Consider the following 25,087-nt stretch of genomic DNA (forward strand, 5'->3'; position numbering starts at 1 on the left):
CGAGACAACACAACATGTCCGACCCAGCCTTTGTCCAGCTGCTGGACATGGGTATCCCAGGTGGACGAGCTAGAGCTGCGTTGAAAAGGACAAAAGGGGATGTTATGTCAGCTGCCGTATGTTAGCTGCTCCGCCCAGCCTGACGTTATTTAGCTGACTCCTTGTTACAGGAAAGAGTCTTTGCTGGTGAATTCGATGATATACCTTCCGACGATGAGGAGGAAGTATCCAACAAAGCCAGCTCGAGCAAAGGCAAGGCAGTGATTGTGGTGGAAGATAGTGATGAAGATATGGGGGGAAGTGACGCCGAGAGCGGGAGCGAGGAGGTTCTGGTAGATGGGTTCGAGGATGACGGTAGGCTACCTGGACACCACCTCGCTTGATATACCCCTTAAAGCTTATAAGAATCCATGCTTTACCATAGGTGAAATACCAGAAGACAAACTTCTTTCCGACCCATACGCTGGTGTATTCTTTTCCAAAGACCGAATAGAAAAAGTGATCGAACCTGTAGAGGAAGCTAAGCATATGAAGATATCAGCATCAGCAGGAAGTCCTTATGACGTAGAGATCTTAGGCAGGGGTGAATGGATGTCTGGATGTCCCGAAGGAAGTGAGTCGTCTGTTCAGCTGCCTTTCTCACATTTTTTGTGAGTGCGATAGCTGATGCGATGAGGTTGTTGATTTAGATGAACAGAGTTTCCTCTTCCAGCTTTACTCGATGTTGGCTGAAGGGCATATGGGCTGTTCTGCTGGATGTGGATATCAGTTTAAGAGGAAACAGGACGATTTCTTCGTTCTTTTCGTAAGCTCAGCTGTGTGCTCGTTATAGATAGGAGACAGCTGATTATCTACATTACAGCCTGACTTTCCCGCATTCACCACTTATCTAAGCAGCAAAATCCGACCAACATGTCCTCAATGTCATCAAATCACCTGTCTGGCATGCGGTGAAAAGGTGGACCGTAACGGCAAGCAATCGGAAGACATTCTGCTGCATTGTCCTAACCTTCAAGTAAGATAACGTTTCGTTTCTTGCACAAGAGGCGATTGATCTGATAATATCACATTATATATAGGGTATAATCCTAGGAGTCGGACTGCACATGATTGAACAAGCCTTCTCGGAGGGTAGTGACAATAGATCTTTGTCTTCCAGCGCTTGCAGCACTGCAAACGGCCCTCCCGTGAAGAAACACAAACCATCCCTTGGTGGATTGACGAAAAATAAGAATAGCACAGACGAAGCGGACGGCACGTTGGAAGATGATCCATATTCTTCGGGTCTGGGCTTAGTACAAAAGGTGGTCAATAGAGGTAAAGGTTCCGCTAAAGGTACAGGATACGATGGAAGTGGAGTAGAGGACGTGAGTAGCTCCTATCGTGTGAACATATAAAAAAGCTGACATATGTGATAAACAGCGTACAGGTCAACAAAAGGCTGAAAAAGCTCAAATTGCTTCGGATGCTAAGACCGCTCTTCTCCTTTCGCAAGTTCGGGCATTCTTACCTGACCTGAATAGACCGGGAGGTGCGAGAACTTCAGATCATCTTGTCCATCCTACCGCTTTGGCGCATCTGAGAAGGAGAAGTGCCTTCGTGAACGATCTTTTGAGGAATGATTCTCTCTTGGATATGTCAAAAAGATCAGATCTATACAGAGCGTTATTCGATTGGCTAGAGGTGAGCCACATGATCTGTACGTGCAAATCACACAACATGCTAAAGATGTGATATTATTCTTCAGATCGTATCGAACCATGAAGCTTTAGCTAGTATGTTGGCTATGCCTCAAATGCGACCTATCTCAAATGAACCTTTGCCCCAAGATCCTTGTTCTGTTATTGTGACCTACGAAGGCGCCTCATCACCTAGGGAGTTATTGGAGAATTGCGTTATACAAGCTCAAGCAGCTTTGAAGGGGTTACAATCTGTTGATAATGTATCTAAATCCTCTGAAGATGTGATGATGACGGAAGAAGATCTGAGAATAAGTAAAGCTGAATTAGCGAGAAGGGAGAGAGAAGAAAAGCAGGAAGAAAAACAGGATTCTAATTACCAATTGAGAAGTTTCTGGTGAGCATTCAGCTATTCATTGCGTAACCTGATGTGGCCGCTGAGGATGATAACTGGTCTTCTCAACCGTTTTCAATCGTAGCGAACGTATCGTTGCTTCGGCTCGAACCATCGATAAATCCTTGATTGAGACTAAAGGTAAACCCTTCGTGGATAGGATGAGGGAGTCATTGCCTAGACTACCAGAGACTGGTGTATCAGTAGAGGAGAAGGTATCTCAAGGTCAAAATGATGAATCTACCACCAAGATATGTAAGTCCTTTTCAGATGACAAGCTCACGATAGCGTTCAAATCTGATGACATGCGGTGGTATCAGACGAGGAATGGGCAGGAAGAGCAAGATTCCAGTATTGCGACTTAACGGAAGAAGCTACGTCTACAAGCGATAAGATGGTTTATAGACATGCTTTCAACGGATCGATACAATCGCTGGAAGGGATGGTAAGCTACTTTTGACATGGTTTTACTAAGGCTATGAACAGCAGCTTACTAAGGGGTCGCGTCTTATAATCAGGATATGCCTAAAAGATCATTAGCGATAGCGAAAGAATTAGCCATTCTCACCACCTCTCTTCCAGTCGCGTGGCATTCGACAATATTCTTGAGAGTTGACGAAACTCGAGTAGACGTATTGAAAGCTATGATTATTGGACCTGAAGGTACACCTTACGAAAATGGTTGTTTCATATTTGATATTTTCCTTCCGTTGGATTACAATCAACGTTGTCCGAATGTCAAATTTATGACGACCAACGGAGGGAGGTATAGGTTGAACCCTAATTTGTATGCTGATGGGGTAAGTGACACTCTTCCTTATCCACTCTTCTTGTATCTCATTCTTGCTGCCCTTTCCCATTATCTTCCCTATCGATTTTCGAATTATTCCCGAAAAACAACATCTCGATTCCTACTTATAAATCAAGCTGATATTGACATTGTGTACGTCTTGTGCGAATAGAAACTCTGTTTGAGTCTTCTGGGCACATGGTCAGGACCAGGTTGGATATCTGGTCATTCCACTTTACTCCAAGTTCTGATTTCCATACAGAGCTTGATTTTATGTGAAGAGCCGTATACTAATGAGCCTGGTGAGTTGAATTGTCAGGTGCACAGGTGACAAATTGAGCTGATTCTGGAACTGTAGGATGGGCAAACGATGCTGGTGTAAGTCTAGGCTTATGAAACTATGACAGTCTTGCCGGTATGCCTGACTAATTTGCTGACATCGAGCTGTCGATCTGCTCGTAGACTTCGGCCAGTAAAGCTTATTCCGCGAATGTCCGAAGGATGGTTCTGGTCGATGCTATGGGGAATAACATCAAAAATCCACCTCATCCTTGTGAGCTAATAGTGGATAGAAGGTTTTTCCACAGCTGACGGATAGCATATCTCGTTTTATTGTAGTCGAAAATGAAATCAGGACGCACTTCAGACTGAAATCAAAATCAATCAGGCAGCAAATTAAGAAGTGAGCATCTCTGACAATCCTTTTGTTGCTTTCGGTTTAGCTTTAATTTCACTTCTACCCTTGAGCGTGACTGCTAACATCCATGTCCCCCTTCGCAGATGGAAAGAGCTGGACGATGGAAAGGGCACCTCAGGTGATAGCTTCATGTCCTCCGCTTCGGGTGGTGACAAGAATCGATCGTTCGATTCAGCTTCCAAGGATCTGTTGAAACTCCTGGACCAGCTTGATAGTGGTAGCTCTACTATTTCTCCGAGTATAGTCGAAGGTTCGACGAGTAAGGGTAAAGCAGATGGTAAAGATCAAGCGAAGGGAGGTAAATTGGCGAGAACCCTCGGGTTCAAGAAGTGAAATCCTCTCTGTAGCTTTTAAGTTTGTGCGAGACCTGCAATGTTATCGTTGTAGATACTAGTGACCTATGGTCTCAGCACAGAATAACCATGCATGTTGCATACCTTGTATTTTATTTTCGTGATTTTGTGATAGGAGAATTCGCCACCGTCCCACGCCACGAGACTGGATTTGCCACCCAGGTTCCGAATGGAAAAGACCGAGGTGATACCGATATCTTGCTTGATATTTGCCACCCACTTTAAGAGTAACGCGTGCCTCTCTCGTAAGTCAACCACTGCTACTGGGAATACCGGTGACATCAATCATCATTACCACCGCTGCTCACTCACTCACTTGGCCATCATCACCATCCTTCTTACTCATCATCATACATCGACTCATCACAACTGAAAAGTACCGTATCTCATAGGAAGAGACGACGGAAGGAAAAAGCTCGGAACACCGATCATACACTTCTGTAGTAATCCTTTATACGTATCGCTAAAATCCAACTCCAGCTCCCTCCACCTTGGCTCGTCGGTTCTTCGGACGATCCAAAGAAGACTTACTTGGCAACGATCGACCGGGTCAGAAAATGTGAGTGTTTACATATCAAACATCCCTCTAACAGCATTCCACACCATCCCTGGCATGTGCTAGCGGGCTACATATGAAGTGTTGAACGAGCTGACTCATCTTACCATCGCATAGCATTATCAAAAGCGAAAAATGGTATCAGCGAAATCCCCACCTAGTAAAACCAAAACACCTCCTATATCCGGTATGACGAAAGCCAAATCACCCAAATCACCTCGTTCACCCAGATCACCACGATCCAAACCCGCCGAATCATTCACTCCTCTCTCATCGATATTGACCGAAGAACCCATGTCCACCGACCATTCATCACCTCAGCCTACCAGGGGATTAGCCCTGCGGAGAGTATTATCCGGTGGATCCTCTACAGCTAGTACCCTTCCTACTACTCCGACAGGCAGTAGTGTTCCCCTCTCGCCTAGCTCTACAGGAATCAGAACACCTAGAGCGAACAGGAATCCATTAACTCTGAAGAGTGATTTGGATCGGATGGATATTGATACAAACGCGAACGAAAAGGAAGGTGGACATCAACTAGCGAATCATTTGGATGGATTACAGGTCAAATCTCCACAGACTGCTATTCCACCCGCATCGGGATTTGGAATGCCCCCTTCAGCACTTGGTATCACCCAGGTGTTAGGACATCAATCAGATTCGGAATCACCTCATCCACCACATTCAGATCCTATACCCACCAACGGTGGGAATCTCACTAATGGTCGTAATCATGATCGATCATACTCCACTTCCACAGAAGGATCAACCACCTCGTATCATCCTCAGATACCTTCCCATCTCGGATCAAGTTATGGTCCCGAAGGGTTTCCCCGATATTCCCGATCTCCTGAAAATAGTCCCAACATCTTCAATTCCTCCCAGCAGAGCGTGAATGATCATGGATACCATGCTTCTCTGAACGCGGGATTTGGTGGAGCGGATGCGAATGGGAAGAATATCGATCCTGAATTAGCTTTGAGACAAGCTGAGGCATTAGCCAAAGCGGACGAAGCTGTCAGAGCATTGAACGGTACATCCTCATTATATCAATCATCATCCACACAACCGATCTTCGAACCTTACATCCTCCAACATCGACCACCACAGGGACCAGAGGTAAACTTCGTCACGCCGCAACAGCCACAACCCAGTGTGGTTCGACAATCCTCTACTTCCAGCTCTACCACCGATGCTGCCTCCACATCATCTGAGGAAAGCGATTGGTGTATCCCTAGTATTGAATGGGTATCTACGAATCCTCAATCACCGAGGTTCTTATCTTCTGGATATAATCCGGCAGGATTCGCTCAAGCACAAAGAGACAGAACAAGCGGTAATACCAATTCTGCTAACAACAGAATGCCACCTCCAACTGCTTCACCTAGAGTTCAGGACCCCACTCAGCGGCCAGGTACATTGCAGCATCAGCAATCTCTACCTATCGGTGCCTCAGCATCTACACCATCAGGTATCAAACCATCCTCTGCGTTGCCTCTGGGTATACCTCCCGATGGACAAGCTGAAGATGACGATGAGGAAATTACCGTCGGCCATGAAAGGAGATCACCCTCCACTTCTTCGCAATCTGCTCAAAGTGGATTAGATCTCTTATGGCGTGCAGCCGCTTCTCAGTCAAAGTCGCAATCGCACCCGCCCAAACCCCAATTACCAGTATACGAAGTATCCAGTTCATTCGATCATAAAGGAAAGAGGAAAGCCGGTGCGGAAGCTGTAGATAAATGGAGATCTAGTGGTATACCCACTGGTTTACCGCCTCCTACACCTACTTCCATACCCACTTCTAAACCTTTAGGTGGTGGAACTGGGAATGAACCTCCAAAGAAGAGAAGGAGAAGTGAGATGACTATGGAGCCTATGGATAACCCTGGGCTGAAAAGGGAAGTATCGGAGGAAGTTGTTGAAGAAGAAAATGAAGGTGAAACGGGAAGCGGAAGTGAATATAAGAGTCCGTCAGTCTCTTCAGAACCGATATCAGATGGGAATGATTCGGAATATGGAGGAGGAGGAGCGACGAATAAAAGAGGTAGACCTAGTGCAAGAGGAGGAAGAGCTATAGCTGGAACGAAGAGGGCGACTGCTTCTACGAACAAAACTGCAGGAGGAGGAGGGAAGATTTTGGTCAATCCTGCAAACGCACCTGGAGGAGTGACTAAAGGAGGAACGATCAAAAAAGTCAGGAAAGTTGGTGATTCACCACCTGGTGGGAATAGAGGTGGAAGAAGATCGAGTGGTGGTGCTGCGGTGCCCAGTGGTGGAGTACAGTGTGAATATGTTAATCCTCTACCTGTGAGTTTTTTCAATCAAATGATTTTTGTCGGATTGACACTGGGGCTAAAGCTGATTGTTCTCTCTCGTGACTTAGCCTTACAACCGATGTACAGATGTGTTTACACGTAAATACGATTTACCCCGACATATGGCTCGACACGCTCGAAGAGAGGGTGAATTGGTCCTGGATGGTAAATTATCAGAAGAGAAGGCTGTCCTGTGGAGGACGATTAAGGATAAACCGAAAGTCACTTGTAATGATTGTGGAGAGAATTTCACTAGGTGAGTTGGCTGTTTAAAATGGCATTGGAATAGGAAAATGAAAAGCTGAGATTTGCATTTCGCTTCGCAGGATGGACGCTCTGAAGAGGCATCAGGCCAAACAGCATCATCATTAAACATCCGTCCCAGCTATATCTCCATTCATCTCATTCGAAACCTTCTTGTACTGTCGAATCAAGTATAATCGTTGTGTGTGTCATAGGCGGAAGTTCAAGAGGGTAGTCTTTGGTCAAGCGGTAGGAATAGGTTGAATATTAAATTGTATAATAAGTCAAAAAGTCATACACGACAGATCTTCTCTTTTCCTTTGCTTCAATCTAGGTTCATTAATTGAGTTTTTTGTATGATTTTACGTACCGTCAATATCATTGTGAAGTAGTCTTTCTTGTCAACATCGTATCAAGTCGTATCGCAGCATGTGGAAAGAAAGGTATTATGCATAGCCCGTTATCATGTCATGTCTGATCTATCTAACATACAGTGGAGGTTGGATATACGGCCAACGGAGATTACATGCGGTACTCACTCATCAGTTTCGTTAATATGGTATATACAATCATATATGGTACGGATTTTATAAGTACAGTCATCGCGAAAATTTGATATCGTTCAAGGTGTATAAGTTCGGGCTTTGAATTATGTATTCAAAAGAAAGAGTCAGATAAGCTATTTCTTCGTACAACTTCTTCTGGGTCTTTTCGGTTTACCATCATCCTTCGTAAGATCGATAGTCTCCAAAGTCCTCTTTTCATTTCATTCTTTCTCATACTTCCTCACCGAATCGTTCAACGTACCTCCCTTAAGCACGAACAACAATTTAGATCTATCGAGATGATCCATTGATCCGAAATCTTCTGGATGTTCACCGTGGAAGATCAACCATTTATCGAGGTATTGCGGTGGGAAGGATATGATATCCTCGAAGAATGAGATTTTGGTGTATTCCTACAGATATCAAGTCGTAAATGAGTATCGCATGATAGCCATAATAGTAGATTTGATGAGTTATACTTACTTTGGGCATATCATCAGGACACAACTTTCCGTCAACTTCTATTGCAGGTGGCAATGGTCCTCCCTCAGCTACAACGAACGAATATACGGCCTATACCAAGATATCAGCTTTAGCTGCAAGTATTGATCGGTCTTTCGTAAGAAGGCAAGGCAGAGTCTCAACTTACACTTGTCTGCAAGTATTGCAGTTTCTTCGAGATTGTATCGTAAGTCTTGGTAACATATTGACTCTTCTCATTAATTCTTTCCAGAGACAATAACATGAGAGCTGCCTTCTGCTGTCTTGTCGCCACGGCAGAGAACTTATTGCAAGCGACAGGATCGTTTTGATCGAGCTCGGACGGCAGGCATGATAAAACTTCTAAGACTAAGCATCAACATCGATAACACATGATCAGCAGTGATATTCCTGCAGGAGGTATGACTCACTCTCTGACATCCTGTGCTGCAAGGTCTTGTTAGCGATATTGCATCTGATGTCAAAGTGGACGAAGAGGATTTCACTATGTTGGACTGTACGAGTAACTACGCGTTCAACATGGTCCTCAGCTGGATTTACGTAAACGGGTCAGAGTCAATGTTTATGAGTATTCAACTGATGAAACACATAAAGTAACAAATATCAAAACGTTGCCCACGGTTCTCTCAATCATGAATATGTAGTACATACTACTGTATGTGCCCAGCATGTATGCCAGCTTGTTTTAATGACGATGGATGATTATCGAATGTTGAATGATGACTGTTGAATGATGGATGTGGCATTCTGTACTCAATCATGACACCAAGCTTGCTTTGTCAGACCAAACATCATAATGGCAAATCGTATTCAAATCCCAGCAGCCTTGCGCAACCACGTTCTGGCGGCCAATAACCCAATCATGCAGCAACAGACGATCGGATTACCACCCAATCCTGAGCGAATGCTGACGGTGAAACTATTCGTCAATGCGATATTGGCTGACGAAGGGACAAGGAGAGAGAGAGGTGAAAGAATGCGCCGTGGAGTCTGAGGCCAAGTTTTTCTGTGAGCGATTCTTCGATTCTGAGATGCTTGTACCATACATGCAAGTCTCTGCGCTATCTCGATAATGTCGTTATTGATATGGTCCTATAGTCCATGTTGGTCGAAATGAACCTCAAGCACAACAACCTCCGGCAGCACCCGCAGCTGGACCAGCAGATGCCGACGATGGATTAGCAGTGGTACAACAAGCTATACAGCGGATCGAAGCTACAGTAAATGGGCAGGTTCAAGCTTTGGATAGAGTGGTACAAAGATTGGATGAGTTGACAGCCGTAGTAAGTGGCTGGTCACTACAATATTAACTGATAAAGATGCTGATGATTTTTCAACCGAAGAATCGAATCAAATCTTTTCCAGTCTTAATCTACCGCTAGTACCTACACCGGTTGCAGGACGGGATTTCCCCGAAGGTTTACCTCGAGCAGTGAGTCTCGTTTTCTACTTGATTTGCTACAATCTTAGCTGACGAGATGTCCGACAGGTTCAGAGATTAACGAGTTGGACAGACGTTCAAGAGCTTACCTTGCAGCAAGTTAACATATGGCTACGTTTTAAAAATACAGAACCGGAAGTGGCATGGACAGAGGCTCAGAGGAAATCAATTCTCTTTCGTCTTCTAGGAGGAACTAACTATTTCTAGTAGTTGTATACATACGTGGAACATGCACATGAGTGAAAACATTTTTGTCCTTAAGATTCACCCGCATTCTCAGCCTCAACCGCCGCTCTTTTCCTCTCCTTCTTTCCCTTCCTCCTCTTACTCCGCTTCTCCTCGCCTTCACCTCCCTCAACCCCACTCTTCGACTCCTTCTTAGCAGCATGTTCCGCCCTATTCTCCTTCCAAGGTTTTCCCTCGTTATCATCTTGACCCCATTTCCTCTTCCTCACATCTTCTTTTAGCTGTCTCACTCTCTGACCTAGACCTTTACCTTGATGTCCTATACCCCCCTTTCGATAGGGCGCAATCGACTTCACACTGAGTACTTTATTTAGTTCCTCATCAGTAGCCAAAAGAATCTCCACAGGTGTCAAACCGAAAGATACAGGTGCCGATTTAGTGTATTTGAATTTCGTAGGTAGATCTCCACCAATGATATCTTCATGATCTAACGCTTTATATTCTTCCATCACTTCTTTGACCGCTTGAGCTTTGTCTTTCAGGGACAGACTTGATTGATCCTCGATCAATGGTTCTTCAATGGCTCTATCTTTCTGCTTGCTCTTCTTCTTCTCCTTCTTGCGCTTCTTCTTACTTGGTTCTTCGTCTATGAAGTCGGCATCCTGTATTCCAATTATCAGCAGTCGTCCTGCGCGATTGAGCATTTCCACATACCATATTGATTGGTCCATCATCATCTTGACCATATTCTTCATCAATATCCATCGCCTTTTGTCCTCCATCCTGATTGTATGGATAACCTCCATCTTCATCCAGATCATCGTACTCCGCATCACCAATATCATCATCCCAGACAGGTTTCCCATCTTCATCTTCCTTTTCTCCTGCTTTACTTAACATTCCTCCTACCACCTTTTCCCATTCGTTTTCATCCCATTCACCATCCAATACTTTCTGTAATGAATCCCAATCTACCTCCCCATCGACCCCTTCAGCTGCTAAATCTGATTTCAGCGCAGCCATCCTCTTCTCCATTTCTCTCCTCTTAGACCCCTTCTTGGCTTTCAAGGCTTCTTCCTGAGCTGCTTTCTCGGCTGCCTTTCGTTCAGCTCGTCTGGCTCGTTTTGTCTTACGTGCATCATCTGGTCTTCGAACTAGAGCATCAATTTGACGAGGATGTGACAAGATGTTGGAAGCTCCACTATATAAAAGCATATCAGCTTTGATCGATTGCTAAGATTAGGAACGACTTACGGTTCTTCGAATCTGAAATTGTATTCAGCCTCGAAGGCATCTGCTTTATCATCGAATTCATCCTCTTCATCAAGTTCACCCCAAGGATGACTCGACGGACCAGCTCTCGGTTCCTCTTCCACCTCTTCATCTGAATCCTCATCATCACCCACAACTTCCTTATACGTCGGTACATGATTTTCTGATCGATCAATCCATCCTCGATTCAGGATATAGCTATAATATTTCATCAGTCCATGTCCATCTGGAAAATACTGTAGTAGTGAGAGGTCCACCTACTTCATCAAGAACTCATCATCTTTCTTAGCTTTCTTCTCCTTTTTGGCCTTTTTCTTAGCTGCAATTTCCTCTTTTTCAACTTTCGACAGAACCACGTCCTTTTCTCCTTTCTCATCTTCTACCGTTTCCTCCAAAGCAGTAGAAATAGGCTGATCGCCCATTCCCAATATCTTTCGAACTTCATCTTCACCACCTCCCATCTCCAATAGGAATTGCCTATACTCTTCGTCTTCCAGATCTTCTTCTCCCTCATCTTTCTCTCTCTTCTTGATAAATTCTTCATCGTCATCGTCTGAATCGTCCGAAGCGAGTGTTTTGAACGCTGATACAGCTTCTTCCTTTAACTTTCGCTCGGATTGGACGTATGTGAGCGGTTCTTCGTTTACCTCCTCTTCGTCATCTTCTGGGTTACCGCCCGAAAGAAGCTTGGCTCGATGATAATCTTGAAGGAGGTATGGCTAAATTGTGTTGGTAGACAGTCAGCTCTTGAGGTCAAATGAACCAAAGTCATCCGTGGATCTTTGAGTATCCATGCTTACCTTCTCCACGACCTTCTTCACCACCGGCGCTTTGATACCTTTCGCTTCAGCCCTTTCTTGAGCTTTCTTCAATTCCTCTTGCAAAACATTCTCTTTCCCGTAAACACCTTCTTTCCTCTTGATCTTACTAAGTGTTCTCAGAATTGCGGCATCAAGAGCTGGTGTAAGCTCATCTCCGTCTTCATCTTCTGTCACATCGGATGAAGAATAGTCTGAGTCTGACTCTGATTCCGAGCCCGACAAGGGGTCTTGAGTCGGTTTGAGCTTTGAAGATGACGCTATGATGCAATGTTAGCTATCCAGGTCACCGACTTGACAACCATCTAGCTCACCTTGCATTCTGAGGAGCTGGTCAGACACTAAAGCAGAGATGATCGATCTATATGCTAAAGGAAAAGGACATGAATGCTATTGACGGACAGCAAAAACGTTGTGCATGGGATTTCAACTTTTTCAGTCATCCAGGAACAACCGAGATCACCCCACACGGACATTGACCTGATCTCCGTTCACCATCGCCAAAAGTCAAAAGTTGAGATTTAATTTCATTTCAGAATTTCACCTCCATCTTTCTCTTGATCATAGTCATTTCCCAAAAATCGCATTGGGCAGGCATATACCCTTGGGCAATCCAATCACAATGTCCTCTCTCGCCGCCCAGCTACAAAATATTGCGTCTCTGGACGCTGCTCGTCTCACATCCAAATACGGTCAACCATCTTCGAAATCCTACCTCTTCCCTCCTAAAGTAGCCTCCACCCATGATCTCGATTCCATCTTTGCCGTTGCTCAGTCGGGCTTCGAAGAGCTCTTGTCACTTGACCCAGACATGGAGGAATTTGAGGAAGAGCTGTTTTCGGAAAAGTCAAAGAGGACAGATAGGATGATATTGAGTCAAGAGGAGAACGATGAGCTCGATATACTCCTTGGAAGGTGTTTGAGGAGGTTGGGTAAATGGATAGGCATAATGGCTGGTGGGAAATGCATAGAATGGCTTGTAAGGAGATTCAGGTGAGCTATAAGTACAAATCCTTGTCGGTGAGCTGCAAGAAAGCTCATACGACTTTCAATAGGGTACACGAGATGAATGCAGAAATTCTACTTCAAGTGTTTTTACCGTATCATGAATCACCAAACTTCCCTCGTATACTCGCTATTCTCACTATACCTCAAGATTCTGTGTACTTTGCTCCATTCTTCCCACTCATCAAGGGCGCTCAGCCTGTACCTCGATCGTATATCACCAATGTTATCTCACCGGCACGAGACAAGTCTCTGCGACTGCTCTCCGATGTGGCGGGAATGGTTCAGCAAGCTATCAAGGAGAAGACAGTGCATCGAGCACTTCTGACTTTTTGGACAGCTACCATGGTCGATCTCCTTGATGGTGGGAAGAATGGTAGAGGTGTACAAGAAGGCTTAGTAAAGGTCATGGTCGAAGCATTCGTTACTATCCTTTCTACACCTTTCGCCGGTGAGGATGTCAATGCGGCCGTGTACCCACCATTGGTCCTACTCACTCGCTCCGTCACTCTTACCGATGAAGCTTTCGATGCTATCGTATCTTCCATCCTTACGCCTAACAGCGGTGCCAATGCCTCTCAGCGTATTCTTACCCTCCTCGTCATCCTCAACGATAGACCCGATTACTCCGGCGGATTGGGTGATAATGCTTCTCAAAATCTCTCAAAAGTCAAACAGCTGGATCAAATCCTTGTCGCTGCCTATGAGAAATACAAGTTCGAGACTGCTATGAACACTGTCGTAGGGATCATATTGGCAGAACCAGAGATTCATTTCAAGACCATTCGATCAATCTTGGAATATCGCGAACTACCCAAATCTATCGCTCAACTCGCTGCTTTAATTCTTTTGCGACTTGGGTCAAGTGAAGACTCGTCCGAAGACACTAAAGGTCTTTGTAAATCGTTATTAGTCAATTTGCGAGAACGACATCCCACCATCATAGACTCAGTATACGTTGAGGCTTCAGCAACCGCTGAGATCGATCATCAGCTCGTCCAGAAGCCAGTAGACGAATCAGCTTTCCTCAATATATACGCTGCCGATGTTTCCAGTAGAGTACAAGGAATCAAGGAAGTTATGGAATTGCACCAATCTGGGTCCAAGGATGAATCAGCTGTTGCTGCATTGGTAGCTCGATTGGGCGATACCGACGAATCTGTAATTCAAGCTTTGTATCAAGATCCCGAACAGCTTTTGGAAATCACGTTCGTCGAGAAGTACATCGCTGGTGTCAGACCTACTTTCTGGAGTACAACACCTAAACCGTCTATCATCGGACATCATCTTGATTACATTTCGAATACACTTCTTACCGATAAAGTTTTGAAGAAGTACCCAAATGCAGGAAGACAAATCTTCCAGGAATTGCTCTCCCCCTGCCTATTGGCTTCCGAAAAGAGCTCATCGCTCACGAAGAATGAAGTGCTCAAGGTCTTCGGCGGTGACTTCAAGTCGATTGACATGCTCAGTAAGATTGGCCCAGAGATCTTGAAAGCTAGGTCAGAAAACGATCAACGTGGTTTGACGAAGTCTAATCAGCTCATTGCAGCTGCTTTAGCTAGTGAGTATGCCTTTCATTGCTGTCAAAATGCTTTGCATTTTTCCCTCTTTGCGCAAATGATTATACCTAGAAGTCGCGATCGGTCATCTTGCCCTTCTCTCCAAGAGGAGCGGTCAAGATACCATAATATGTGCTGCAGACTTCATGCACCACCCTCTGATGCGCTATCAACCATTCGTCCTCTTCGACACGATTATTTATATGGTGATAGTTTGCTGATCGCGTGATTTAGATGCTACCGCGACTTCTGCCCACTTCGATCAGGATTTCACGTATTTCATTGGCCAACTTGATTCCACTCATGCCCCTGCTAGACTTCTCGCTCATCTGGTTATGGCTCAACTCATCACAACTTTGAAAGGCGACAAGCAACTCTCAGCCGCCTTGCGAGCATTGCAGCACACCAATACTAGGCAAAATGTTTCGTTCAGAGATTTCGATAACTCTGAGGACATTTTCTCCACCGCATATCTAGATTCGGTTTATAAGAAGACACAGGATGCACGAACGACCCAAAGAGCCGTTCTTTCTCTGCTGGCTGCTATGGGCAAGGTTCACAGACCTGCAAACCTAATCACTTGGCTTCAAGGGGATCATCATGATTATGGAAATGCAGTTTCGTACGAACTCTTCGCTCAAGAAGTGTATCAATGGACAAACACCGGTTTACTGCCAACCCCTTTGGCGCAAAACCTCTTACGAGCTCTCCTGGCTCAACTAGGTGAAGACGCACTGCTATTCTTCGCATCAATCTGGTGTGGCTCGTCTTCCACAGTTTTGAGAACAGCCTCCCTGCGACATGCCATCGCCTTCGTTGCTGCCTATTCTGGTATCAAAACTCAGCAAGGGATTGATTTTCAAATCATGGTACCTACCGTTCTGATTGCTCTGCAAGACTCGGAGAAACCTATCCGATCAGCAGCTGTCGATCTACTGAAAGCCATGGCTAAAAATGCTCAGTCAAGTGAGAATATTTATGCCTTAGATACCGTTTATGGCGATAGATCTGGTCAGTCATGTTTGTCCCTCTACACTGCCCAGCATATGCTAATAGAACGAAATAGATTCGGTACAACTGCTCAAACCTTCAGATCGAAAGAAGTACTTCGACGTACTGATCGAAGCAGGAGATGATTTGGTGGTCGATAGTAATCGATTACAGACAACACATACTGCTGCTTTGGTCATCGTTCCGGGCAAAAACAAGAAGGATACTGCGTGAGTAGTCGATAGGCAATGGCTTGGTACATATGCTGATATGATAGCTTCGCCAGTCACCGTCGAGCTGTTCTTGGATGCTTGATCTCTCATATTATCTCCTACCGATCTATTCGGGAAAGACTCGGTCTCCTCAAGCTTATTTCCAATATATATGATCATACCATACTTCGGGGACTATTGCCCCTCCTAATTGCGTTGAAAGATGAGAAAGACGAAGAAAGCATTTGGCTTAGCGGTCTTGCCAGAGATGCTAGGAAGGAATATCTTGCTCTGCTCTTCTCAACCTTCAGAAAGGAGAGTGTCAACGTTCTTGCGGATGAGCAATCTGGCGCTTGGCAGTTCCTATTATCTATTCTTCATATGAACGCAGCCTCTCGTGAGTTGCTATTCGTTTCTTGTACCTTTACAAGCATATAGCTGATGTAGTCGTAGACTTACAACATCAACTGCGAGAATTATCACTCCAACGTATGGTCAACGGAGTGTTCGCTGCTCTTCCACCTAATCAGAAGATAGAATACACCCTAGCTCTTATCCAATCATTACACGCATTATCGAGCGAAGAATCACTTGCTACTTCGAAATTACTCGAACGATTTGACCTGGATACTTCCAGCATCGTGGAAATCATCGAACATCTCTCTGAGCCGTTGGAAACGACCGTGCACAGGAAGAAACAGCGACAGGATGAAATTGAGGATGATAAACCTACTACTGCCGTATTGGATCTTACGGTTCTTATCGAATCGAGAGATTGGAAAACCCTACCAGGAGATGCTTCTTTGGTAGCTTCAATTATGTCGATCTTGTCTTCTCTACTTGCCAAGAGACAAGTAATCAGCCAAGGTGTAGATTACCTGGAACAGGAGGTACTTGCTGCTATATTGGCTTTGGTTGAGAAGATTGATGATCCCCAGGAAATCGGAAGAGCTCATGTCGGTATTGAAGTGATTATCAAGGTGATCAGAGGTAGGTTTTCTGTTCTGTTAATACCGAGGTAGCATATGATCATGCTGCACGAGTAGCTGACATGTGTATATGTCAGCCTCGACAAACCCACGAACCTCGCAAAGAGCATTATTGGTCGCTTCTGAACTTGCTAGACTTATCCCCGAAGCGGTATTGCACAACGTCATGCCTATCTTCACGTTTATGGGTGCAAGTGATTTCCAAAGAGACGATGCGTACAGCTTTGGCGTTGTTGAAAAGGTGAGCCTGCCATACCTGATCATAGCGGTATAAACACAATATGCTGACTCATTGTTTCACTTACAGACTGTATCTAGGATTGTACCTGTCATGACCAAATCCCTCAAAGAGAAAGCTGAAAATACTTTTGATTTGTACAATGGTGCGTCGGCTGTAGCATCGAGACTCGACCCAAGCTGATCATATATTTGTTGCAGAATCCCTGACTTTCTTAAGTATCTTCACGGATATGGCTGGTCGATTGCCTAAGCATCGAACGTTACCGTAAGTTCTCTTTTACCTTGGTCTCCTTCTCAAATGGTAGCACGACTGATATCCGTCGCAGTTTCTTCGTGCACTTGGTCAAATCTCTGGGACCGGCCGATTTCCTCGCCCCAATATGCATGCTCCTTGTTGATCGAGCCACCATCAAAGCAGGCAGATCTGGTAACCCTGTCTCAGTCGTTCTGGAGCTACCTGCTGGCTTAGCTGGAGCTTTCGACATTCAGGTCAAAACCGAGGTGCTCTCCGAAGTTGTCGCTGAGTTAGCCAGATTGATCGGTGATCTATCACAAAGCGAGAAAGAAGCCTTCCTTAGCAGGACCATTGGCGAGAACGATTCTTCCGATCGACCGATCAAACAAATCAACCATCTCCTCACCTTCACCCTTGCTCTCATCGAACAACTTCGCGGCAAGCCATGTACACAAGCTACAGTTCAAACGATTGTACAAAACCTTATCCAGCTTGCTGCGAAGACCTCTCAACCTGTTTTGGCCTCCACCGATATCCCCAAGAATGTCCAAGCTGCTCTTGGAGGAGCTATGCAGTTGCTCTCCGCTGAAAACTTCTTGAATATTGTCTTGCGGCTTGTCACCGAATGCACTGATCAGGTAAGTCCCGACGCCACCGCGAGAAATGAGTTCATCGCTTACACAGTGTTCTCACAGGACGTCATCATGGCTCTCAATACTTTCTCTGACAGAGTACCGCTCATCAGGTCCGAGATTAGGGCCAAATGCTCCAAAGTCATTGGTGATATCATCAAGAAAGCTTCGACACTGCTTGACGCGACGGTGTCAAGCACCAAAGCTTCTCTTACCGCCATCAAGACTATCGCTACTACCGCTTTAAGCTCCGAAGATGGGGCTCTATCAGCTGTCGTCCCTACTCTTGTAGCTGCCATAAGCAAGATGGGAGAGACAACCAACGTTATTGGAGGACTCGAGCTCGTCGAAGTACTTGTTCGACATCTCAATTCCAGGATCATCCCTTACATACAATCTATCATTACCCTATCGCTCACGCTGATCACTTCACCCAAATCCATCTCTACCATAATAAGATCATCTTTCTCGGTCTTATCATCTTTATTGGAAGTTGTATCAACTTTCATATCTTCCAAACAGCTCGCAACGATCATTCGAACTACCATGGAACATAGGTCAAAAGATTCATCACTCGCTTTGAAGACATCAACTACGATATCCAAGAAGATCAGGACCAAAGCTTTGTTCCCTGTCTTGATGGAATTATGGAAGACCACTCAAAATGACGACAATGAGGAGACTATCATAGCGTTCTTTGATTTGTTAAGATTGACACTTAAGAACGCCACTCGAGATGAGCTGCCAGGAATGATGAAGAATGTGTTTGCATTCTTCTTGGATGTCTTCGATCTGAGACATAGATTACAACTTCGACAGGTTGATGCAAATGTGAGTGTTGCGAGCCAATTTGTAAAGCTTGCGGGGGATACAGAGCTGACGATGCTGAGTTTCTAGACCATAAACGACATTGAGGAATCTGCGATCGGATCATTCCTTGAATTAGTCACCAAGCTCAACGAGGCTACTTTCAAACCCCTCTTTATTAGGTTGTACGATTGGGCGGTCATTGATCTCGCTGATGGCAAAGGTGAGTCGGCAGAACGTACACGAATGGCAAAATAGATACAGGGTAGCTGACTTGATCGGCAATAGCTATCGATGATGGTCGATTGGTTGAGAGGAAGATAGTCTTGTTACATGTAATGATGGGTTTATTGGTCAAATTCAAGGTAAGTTGTTCATTCGGCACCGTTTAGTTCAAGCGGAACAAAGTATTGACATCTTTTGTTTTCAGAACCTCCTCTCGCCGTATATCGCCACGCTTTTACCTCACATCCAAGAACTTCTCCCAGCCTACGCCGAGGGTTCGATCAAAGATGAATCACTTCACACATTGTTATTGGACGTCTTAGGCAAATCTTTCGAAGTTGACGAGGGATCATACTGGACTGATCAACTATACCTTCAAATTCTACCCAACTTGATCAAGCAGATACCACTCTTCCCTTCATCTTTATCATCCGAAGAAGACTCAGCTATATCAAGATGTCTAGCTGAATTGGCAGGATCAACCAATTCCGAAAATGTCCTACGTCGATTGAACACCTCCATTTGCCTGATGACTCGTTCAGACGATATCAAAACTCGTATTCAAGCTTTGAGAGTATTAGGTAAAGTATGGGAGAAACAGATGGATGAACTGATATCGTTCGTTCCGGAGACTGTATCCGAATTCTTGGCGGAATTGTTGGAGGATGAATCGAAAGATGTGGAATTACTTGCGAGAGGAGTGTTGGCTAAGATAGAGAACATCACGGGTAGTCTGAAAGAGTATTTGGAGTAGTTCACTATGTATATGTACAGGATCCCTACAATGATTATCTACAACAGCCAATAAGAGAGCGTATCTCATGATACAAGGTGTTCACAATGTACAATGTGATAATTGTCGTAATTCATGATTCCCAAAGTGGACCGGATAGGTCTCATCGATACTGTAACCTCATACTATTACGTTCAATCGCCCCTTTTTCCGTCTTTCTCTTCTTTTTCGTCATACCCTCATCCCCACATCCCTCATTTCCATGCCTCTTACGTCTTCCCTCTCTGTTCTTCATCTCGTAGATCCTCTCCCTTGCATCAACGCTGGCATTTCTCGCACCTCCCAATCTCGCATGCAGAGATTTAGCTCGGTAAAAATGATCTTGGTCTTTCTCTTTCTCATATAATTCTTTATTAACGAATTTACACCATTTGTCAAGGATTGGTGGAGGAAGGTCGCAGATCTGATCGAACGTCTAGAGGTGATGGTACTTCTAAGAGGTCAAAGGTTTTCAAGAAGAGTGATTAATCAGTATAATTACTCTACACGCCCAAGAACATCGTGCTAAATTCAATCGAGCACTTACTTTGGCAATCCCATCCGGGTGATTTTTCCCATTGATGTCTTCATAGATAGGTAATGGGTAATCGTTACCCGAGAGTTGCATGTTGACTTGCTTTTTAGTCCAACAGGTGGTCATTGAACAATAACATCAGTCCAAATCCGTTCAACACATATATGGCTACAATGATCGAGCCATGCCAACCCACTCGCTACTCGGTACTCACCATGTTGCCAATTCTCCTGACATTGTAGGCAGCTCTCCTCAACATCTTGGAGTTCTCTTTCATCCCTTCTGTCATGTACTTGGCCAACAGACTGACGACAGCCCAGATTTGGTCTTCCGTCGTGGTAGGCTCTTGGCAAAACTTCAGACATGCTTCGTGATCCGATCGATCCAGTGTCGGCGGAAGACAGGCGAGAAGTTCCTCGTAGCTTAGAGTGGGAGCTTCTTCTGATATTGATGTGGGCTCCGATACTGGATAGGTACATATACAACAATATCAGTACAATGGATCTCATTGACTCCTAATATGGCAATAGGAAAACACAGCTGGCCTTGAAGTGGAATGGTCAGATACTAACTGGAAGCATTGACGTTGGGTGGTCCCGCCACCGGTGCCGATGCTTCTTCTGACATATTGCAACGTGAAGCTTACAGGTGTAATTTACAGTCGGTACTGTATCATACAAGAGCTGATGGAGATGAGAATGCATGACTGAGTGAGTACTTACTTATCTCTCACGGGCTCAACATCGTCACATTCATGTGAGTCACACCCATCAGTATATACGTCATCTTCATAAATGTCTCAGACATCCACATATAAAACTGTACACATCTACACGGTGGCACATATATCATTTCTCCCCCTCACCAAGACCCTCCATCCCTCTTCAACTTCACATAATGTAGATCAGAGCCCTTTTCTCTATACCATATGTCCCGTAATCGCGCGCAAACTGTCATCTACGGCCACAGAACCTGTAAAACGCCGCATCCCGTCCGTTCTGCGCAGCTAAGTCAGGTATCGCTCGATTAGTGTCAAAGTGGGGGACCATTTGGGAAACCCGAGTGCTGTAGTTAACTCGTCATTACTTTTTCTTTCGTTCGGTAGGGGACTGAAGTGACAGACCTAGGTGTGTCTTATTCTTCATGGTGATACTTGCGGTCATGGGTGATGCAGGAAGGATAGGCAATTGTATCTGATACTGGAATTTTGAAGCAATATATATTATCCGATGATAGATAGTAACATGAGTCACGAATATAAAACCTACAACAAAAACATATTTTATATACAATCATGATGAACAGTAACAGATTATTTACTTAAGCGATGACATCTAATTGACTTACAAGATAGACTTTCACGAAGAAAACAATATGGAATCATTTCCTGGTTAATAGGAGAACCTCAATGATGGCTCGGCAACAACGAAAGATTGTGAATTCTCCCCTTCACCACCCTCCCCCTCCTACACCTAATCTCCTGTACTCCACCAACTCGCACTTACTTCCACCCTTCTTCGCCTCTTCTCCTTCTACTTCGCCTCCACTCGTCCCAATTGATAGCGAGGCGTCGTCCGGTATACGTAGTCTATACCAATCGCCAGAATAGGTAATAACAATCAACTGCTTTTCGACTTTGGGTATTGAGGGAGGCAAAGAGGTATGTTTTGACGATAAGGTTGTGACTTTCTGTTTACTCGAAATGGAAGAAGGTTGATCCTGAATCAGCGATTTGTTCACGAAATTACTTGACACGGTTCTTGTATAGGAATTTCTTCTTCCATGGGTAGATGATGTCCCAGGAGCGGGAGTAACAGTTCTCGAGGTGTTATCACTTCCACTACCAAAAGACCTTCTCTCTTCCCTGCCTCCCATCATCGGGGTGCTCCCTGGTGAATCATATATAGCAGAGCTTCTTCTTTCCACTACCTTGGGTTGTTGTTGCGATATCTGAGTGTCGGACGTGAGTTCCACATCTATCCAGGCTACTACGAACAGTTCTGATTCTTCATTATCGATATCCTCCTTGTTCATCGAGATTGAAGGTACATTCACACCTGCTTTACCTAGTGCTGAGCTGATGGCATGAGGATTCTTACGTGGTAAGTGGTATTGTGCGATAGAAGGGGACGAGGAGAAGTACTTGGGTAAAGGGAGATTCCGCGATAGTATGTGGGTGAGGGAGGGAGTCGATGAAGGCGTAGGTGTAGATCTGACATTCACGAGATCGTCCGTTAATCATGCGATCGCGAGTAAGAGTATTAAGCAAAAATGCACTCACGATCTTGTACCCTCCGTCTTTGATCGAGCACCATCCTCATCCTTCCAAACATGTACCGTCCCCTTATCGCTCCACGCTACCACCCGTCCTTTTCCGTCATTCTCAAATTCACATCCCCACATTTCAGCCCTATCCACTCCTCTCCTTAACTCTCTTTCCAGGCGACCCTTCGTCGTATCCCATATACGCAACAGAGTGCCTCTCTCGGACGTAGTGATGATATGTGATCCGTTCGGTGTACATGATAATGTCGATAGAGGGTGTGTATGAGCAAGTATTATAGGTGATCTGAATGCTGTCGTTGACGGGTTTGATGGAGCAGGTATGGGAGGACAAAGAGGGAGGGAGATCAGTTGGACATGTCCTGGTTGACGACCTGGTAGGGCAAGTAGAGATGAGCTGGCAGATGTTGAGAGTGCCATAAGACCTAGAAAACGACTTGTCAATATATTGTGCATGCTCATACGAAATTTACTTTCAACTCACCCGTTTCGTTCTCAGCAGTCTCCCATTCCCCAAATTTCCTTAACCAAAACCCTTCTTCAACCTCTTTATTCTTCCCTTTCCTACCTTGACTTTGTTCTGCGGTACTGAGACCATATTCAAATGCTATCACTTTTCGTGATAATGCAACGCATAATAATCCCTTTCTAGCTTTGATACCTCTTATCCTCTCTCTGAAATATCACATCGAAACAATTAGCTGTTAAAACACTACAACTTCAAACGGGGAAGCCAGCTGGGGACATACCCAAATTCGACTTCTGCGACTGCCACACCGAGCTTATCGTTGTACACAACAGCCTTATTAGGCGGGTACAGGGGATTGGCTCCTCCGCCTTGTAAGACCAATAAAGGAGATCGAGGGAGGAGCAATGCCAAGGTTAAAGTACCAGGCAATACTATGTTTCATCCGAATGTCAGCTACTAGCTACTATGGGCCTTGAATACATGAGTTAGACGATACACTCACCTCTCCTTTTGACCAAAGCCAAAGGCCAAGATTTCCAGACTTCATAAACCTCTTCTCCAGCTAATGCAAAAAACCGTCCATCCTCTGAGAAGGTGATTGAATGAATTGGAGGTGGTCGGAGGGTAGATACGGAATATCTACCGAGTTGCATGATGCTTCTTTCTGATGCGTTGTTTTCAGCGTGACATTACGTTAGATATTTTCACACTGCGAGGATATGAGAGGCTTCGGTAAGGTGTCACTACTGGCTATATATATACGATTCGACGAATGGGATTGAGATGTAGATGTAGATGTGGATGCTACTTTATGACCAGTGACTTTGAGTGGCAAGATCAACGAGAGATGTGATCACATCACCTAACCGGAGATATGTTACGTAACGGGTATGATCAGAGAAATGTTTTTCCAGCAACAGCAGTCAACCTTAGAGTAACTCACACCATAAGAGGGGCATCTTACTCTCATTTCACTCACGTTTCATCATCTTACCCTATACGCACTTGTAATCATCACCAATCTCGCACACAGAACACTAGCGCGTCTGTGACTGCATTCCCCGCATCAGCACAGAGAATCACCACCTCCCTCATAATCTAAAAACAACATGTCGGATGACGAACGAATGGACACAGGCGATTTCGAAGGAGGTGATTACGAGCAAGATTACCTGGATCCAGATACTTTGAAGTGAGTGTCCTCGCCCTATCTTGAGGATCTGAAGGCTGTCCGATTTTTGAATGCAAGAAGAAGAGGAATGAATGGGGAATTCAGGTCTGGGAGAAGTTGCAAAAATCTTTGTCAAGATTGACTCAAGATATCTCGTCATATACATCTCATCCCCATCACTAAGCTTGATAGGATGAAAGAAATTTAACAAGAAAAGTGAACTAACTTCCTCTTTTTGACAAAGCTACGAGAACGAAGATGGTGAAAACGTTCAAAATGAAGAAGAAGGTATGAACGGTGAGATTGACGAGACGATGATTGTTGTGAGTATCTTCCCTACTACAACTATATGCAATGAGATGAAACTCATCCGAATGAGGGTTCATAGGAATCAAATGCACCTCAAGAAGGTGAAAGACAACGTACGGGAAAAGCAGCAAAACCCAATGAAGTGAGAGTGACTACACCTTATATGACGAAATATGAGAGAGCTAGAGTGTTGGGTACGAGGGCATTACAAATTAGGTGAGTCCGGGTTCGGATTGAACGATATCGGTTGGAGAGTGGTGAATGGATTAATGGATTAAGAAGGGATACTGGATCAGCAGGGTTGAAGAAGTGAGCTGATATCATCGTTCTACTACCTTGCAGTATGAACGCCCCAGTGTTGGTCCCAGTAGAAGGCGAGACGGATCCTTTGGAAATTGCGTTAAAGGAATTAGCAGCTAAGAAGATCCCATTGGTGATACGGCGATATCTTCCTGGTGAGTTGGGCTGGTGAAATTCATCGATAGGATCAGAAGGATGGCCCCCGACAAATCTTGTAAATTAGATGAGCAATGAGTCAGCTGACCTAATTGAATCTCAATCAGATAACTCGTTCGAAGATTGGAAAGTTGAAGAACTCATTATCCAGGAGTAGAGTAAATTGAACCCAAGTTGAGATTATTGCTCACAAAGAGAGGCTTAGGACTGGGGTGTATGGAGCCGAGGGAGATCAGAGAAATACATATGGTTGATAGATCGTATTTTACATTGTTTTCGTACCGTATCCTTATCTTACCATCATCAAGGTCATTTCGTCAATATCAAAGATGTGACTTATCATGACCTATTCAATCCCTCATCAAGCGTGTCATTCCATCTTAACAAACCTGCTCTCAAATC

At 44.7% G+C, this 25,087-nt stretch overlaps 9 protein-coding genes and 1 non-coding gene across 10 annotated transcripts; 6 read left to right on the forward strand and 4 right to left on the reverse strand.

The window, feature by feature from the left end:
- Nucleotides 1–14: 14 nt before the first annotated feature.
- Nucleotides 15–3,893, forward strand: I203_102842 (uncharacterized protein; the record flags this gene model as incomplete). Its single annotated transcript, XM_065517197.1, has 16 exons — nt 15–116; nt 171–354; nt 425–613; nt 690–805; nt 863–1,015; nt 1,080–1,367; nt 1,423–1,683; nt 1,748–2,076; nt 2,159–2,328; nt 2,394–2,518; nt 2,592–2,873; nt 3,036–3,165; nt 3,222–3,241; nt 3,326–3,416; nt 3,482–3,545; nt 3,644–3,893. The coding sequence occupies 16 exons, from the start codon at nt 15–17 to the stop codon at nt 3,891–3,893; spliced, it is 2,754 nt and encodes a 917-aa protein (XP_065374015.1).
- Nucleotides 3,894–4,604: 711 nt separating this feature from the next.
- Nucleotides 4,605–7,159, forward strand: I203_102843 (uncharacterized protein; the record flags this gene model as incomplete). The annotated part of the gene is made up of 3 exons (XM_019147121.1): nt 4,605–6,779; nt 6,856–7,043; nt 7,114–7,159. The coding sequence occupies 3 exons, from the start codon at nt 4,605–4,607 to the stop codon at nt 7,157–7,159; spliced, it is 2,409 nt and encodes an 802-aa protein (XP_019003671.1).
- A 637-nt stretch (nt 7,160–7,796) lies between these two features.
- I203_102844 (uncharacterized protein) lies at nt 7,797–8,496 on the reverse strand (the record flags this gene model as incomplete). The annotated part of the gene is made up of 4 exons (XM_019147122.1): nt 7,797–7,988; nt 8,059–8,148; nt 8,225–8,424; nt 8,487–8,496. 4 exons carry the CDS (start codon nt 8,494–8,496, stop codon nt 7,797–7,799), a joined length of 492 nt encoding a protein of 163 aa, XP_019003672.1.
- A 376-nt stretch (nt 8,497–8,872) lies between these two features.
- I203_102845 (uncharacterized protein) lies at nt 8,873–9,724 on the forward strand (the record flags this gene model as incomplete). Its single annotated transcript, XM_019147123.1, has 4 exons — nt 8,873–9,044; nt 9,175–9,363; nt 9,420–9,508; nt 9,566–9,724. The coding sequence occupies 4 exons, from the start codon at nt 8,873–8,875 to the stop codon at nt 9,722–9,724; spliced, it is 609 nt and encodes a 202-aa protein (XP_019003673.1).
- Nucleotides 9,725–9,774: 50 nt separating this feature from the next.
- On the reverse strand, nt 9,775–12,114 carry I203_102846 (uncharacterized protein; the record flags this gene model as incomplete). Its single annotated transcript, XM_019147124.1, has 6 exons — nt 9,775–10,365; nt 10,418–10,904; nt 10,958–11,173; nt 11,237–11,694; nt 11,776–12,053; nt 12,108–12,114. 6 exons carry the CDS (start codon nt 12,112–12,114, stop codon nt 9,775–9,777), a joined length of 2,037 nt encoding a protein of 678 aa, XP_019003674.1.
- A 301-nt stretch (nt 12,115–12,415) lies between these two features.
- Nucleotides 12,416–19,444, forward strand: I203_102847 (uncharacterized protein; the record flags this gene model as incomplete). Its single annotated transcript, XM_019147125.1, has 14 exons — nt 12,416–12,786; nt 12,849–14,362; nt 14,595–15,371; nt 15,427–15,580; nt 15,637–15,959; nt 16,016–16,552; nt 16,629–16,792; nt 16,859–16,934; nt 16,990–17,056; nt 17,118–17,664; nt 17,722–18,489; nt 18,556–18,688; nt 18,754–18,830; nt 18,896–19,444. 14 exons carry the CDS (start codon nt 12,416–12,418, stop codon nt 19,442–19,444), a joined length of 6,057 nt encoding a protein of 2,018 aa, XP_019003675.1.
- A 142-nt stretch (nt 19,445–19,586) lies between these two features.
- I203_102848 (uncharacterized protein) lies at nt 19,587–20,624 on the reverse strand (the record flags this gene model as incomplete). Its single annotated transcript, XM_019147126.1, has 4 exons — nt 19,587–19,898; nt 20,010–20,099; nt 20,212–20,462; nt 20,570–20,624. 4 exons carry the CDS (start codon nt 20,622–20,624, stop codon nt 19,587–19,589), a joined length of 708 nt encoding a protein of 235 aa, XP_019003676.1.
- A 331-nt stretch (nt 20,625–20,955) lies between these two features.
- Nucleotides 20,956–21,070, forward strand: I203_102849. The gene has a single exon (XR_002021892.2). It is a non-coding gene; the product is annotated as a 5S ribosomal RNA (ribosomal RNA).
- A 376-nt stretch (nt 21,071–21,446) lies between these two features.
- On the reverse strand, nt 21,447–23,402 carry I203_102850 (uncharacterized protein; the record flags this gene model as incomplete). Its single annotated transcript, XM_019147127.1, has 6 exons — nt 21,447–22,209; nt 22,279–22,705; nt 22,765–22,818; nt 22,876–22,955; nt 23,030–23,180; nt 23,252–23,402. The coding sequence occupies 6 exons, from the start codon at nt 23,400–23,402 to the stop codon at nt 21,447–21,449; spliced, it is 1,626 nt and encodes a 541-aa protein (XP_019003677.1).
- Nucleotides 23,403–23,858: 456 nt separating this feature from the next.
- Nucleotides 23,859–24,842, forward strand: I203_102851 (uncharacterized protein; the record flags this gene model as incomplete). Its single annotated transcript, XM_019147128.1, has 5 exons — nt 23,859–23,941; nt 24,165–24,243; nt 24,309–24,445; nt 24,572–24,684; nt 24,793–24,842. The coding sequence occupies 5 exons, from the start codon at nt 23,859–23,861 to the stop codon at nt 24,840–24,842; spliced, it is 462 nt and encodes a 153-aa protein (XP_019003678.1).
- Nucleotides 24,843–25,087: the final 245 nt, after the last annotated feature.

The sequence above is a fragment of the Kwoniella mangroviensis genome (assembly GCF_000507465.2).
Source record: "Kwoniella mangroviensis CBS 8507 chromosome 1 map unlocalized Ctg01, whole genome shotgun sequence".
NCBI classification, from domain to species: Eukaryota; Fungi; Basidiomycota; class Tremellomycetes; order Tremellales; family Cryptococcaceae; genus Kwoniella; species Kwoniella mangrovensis.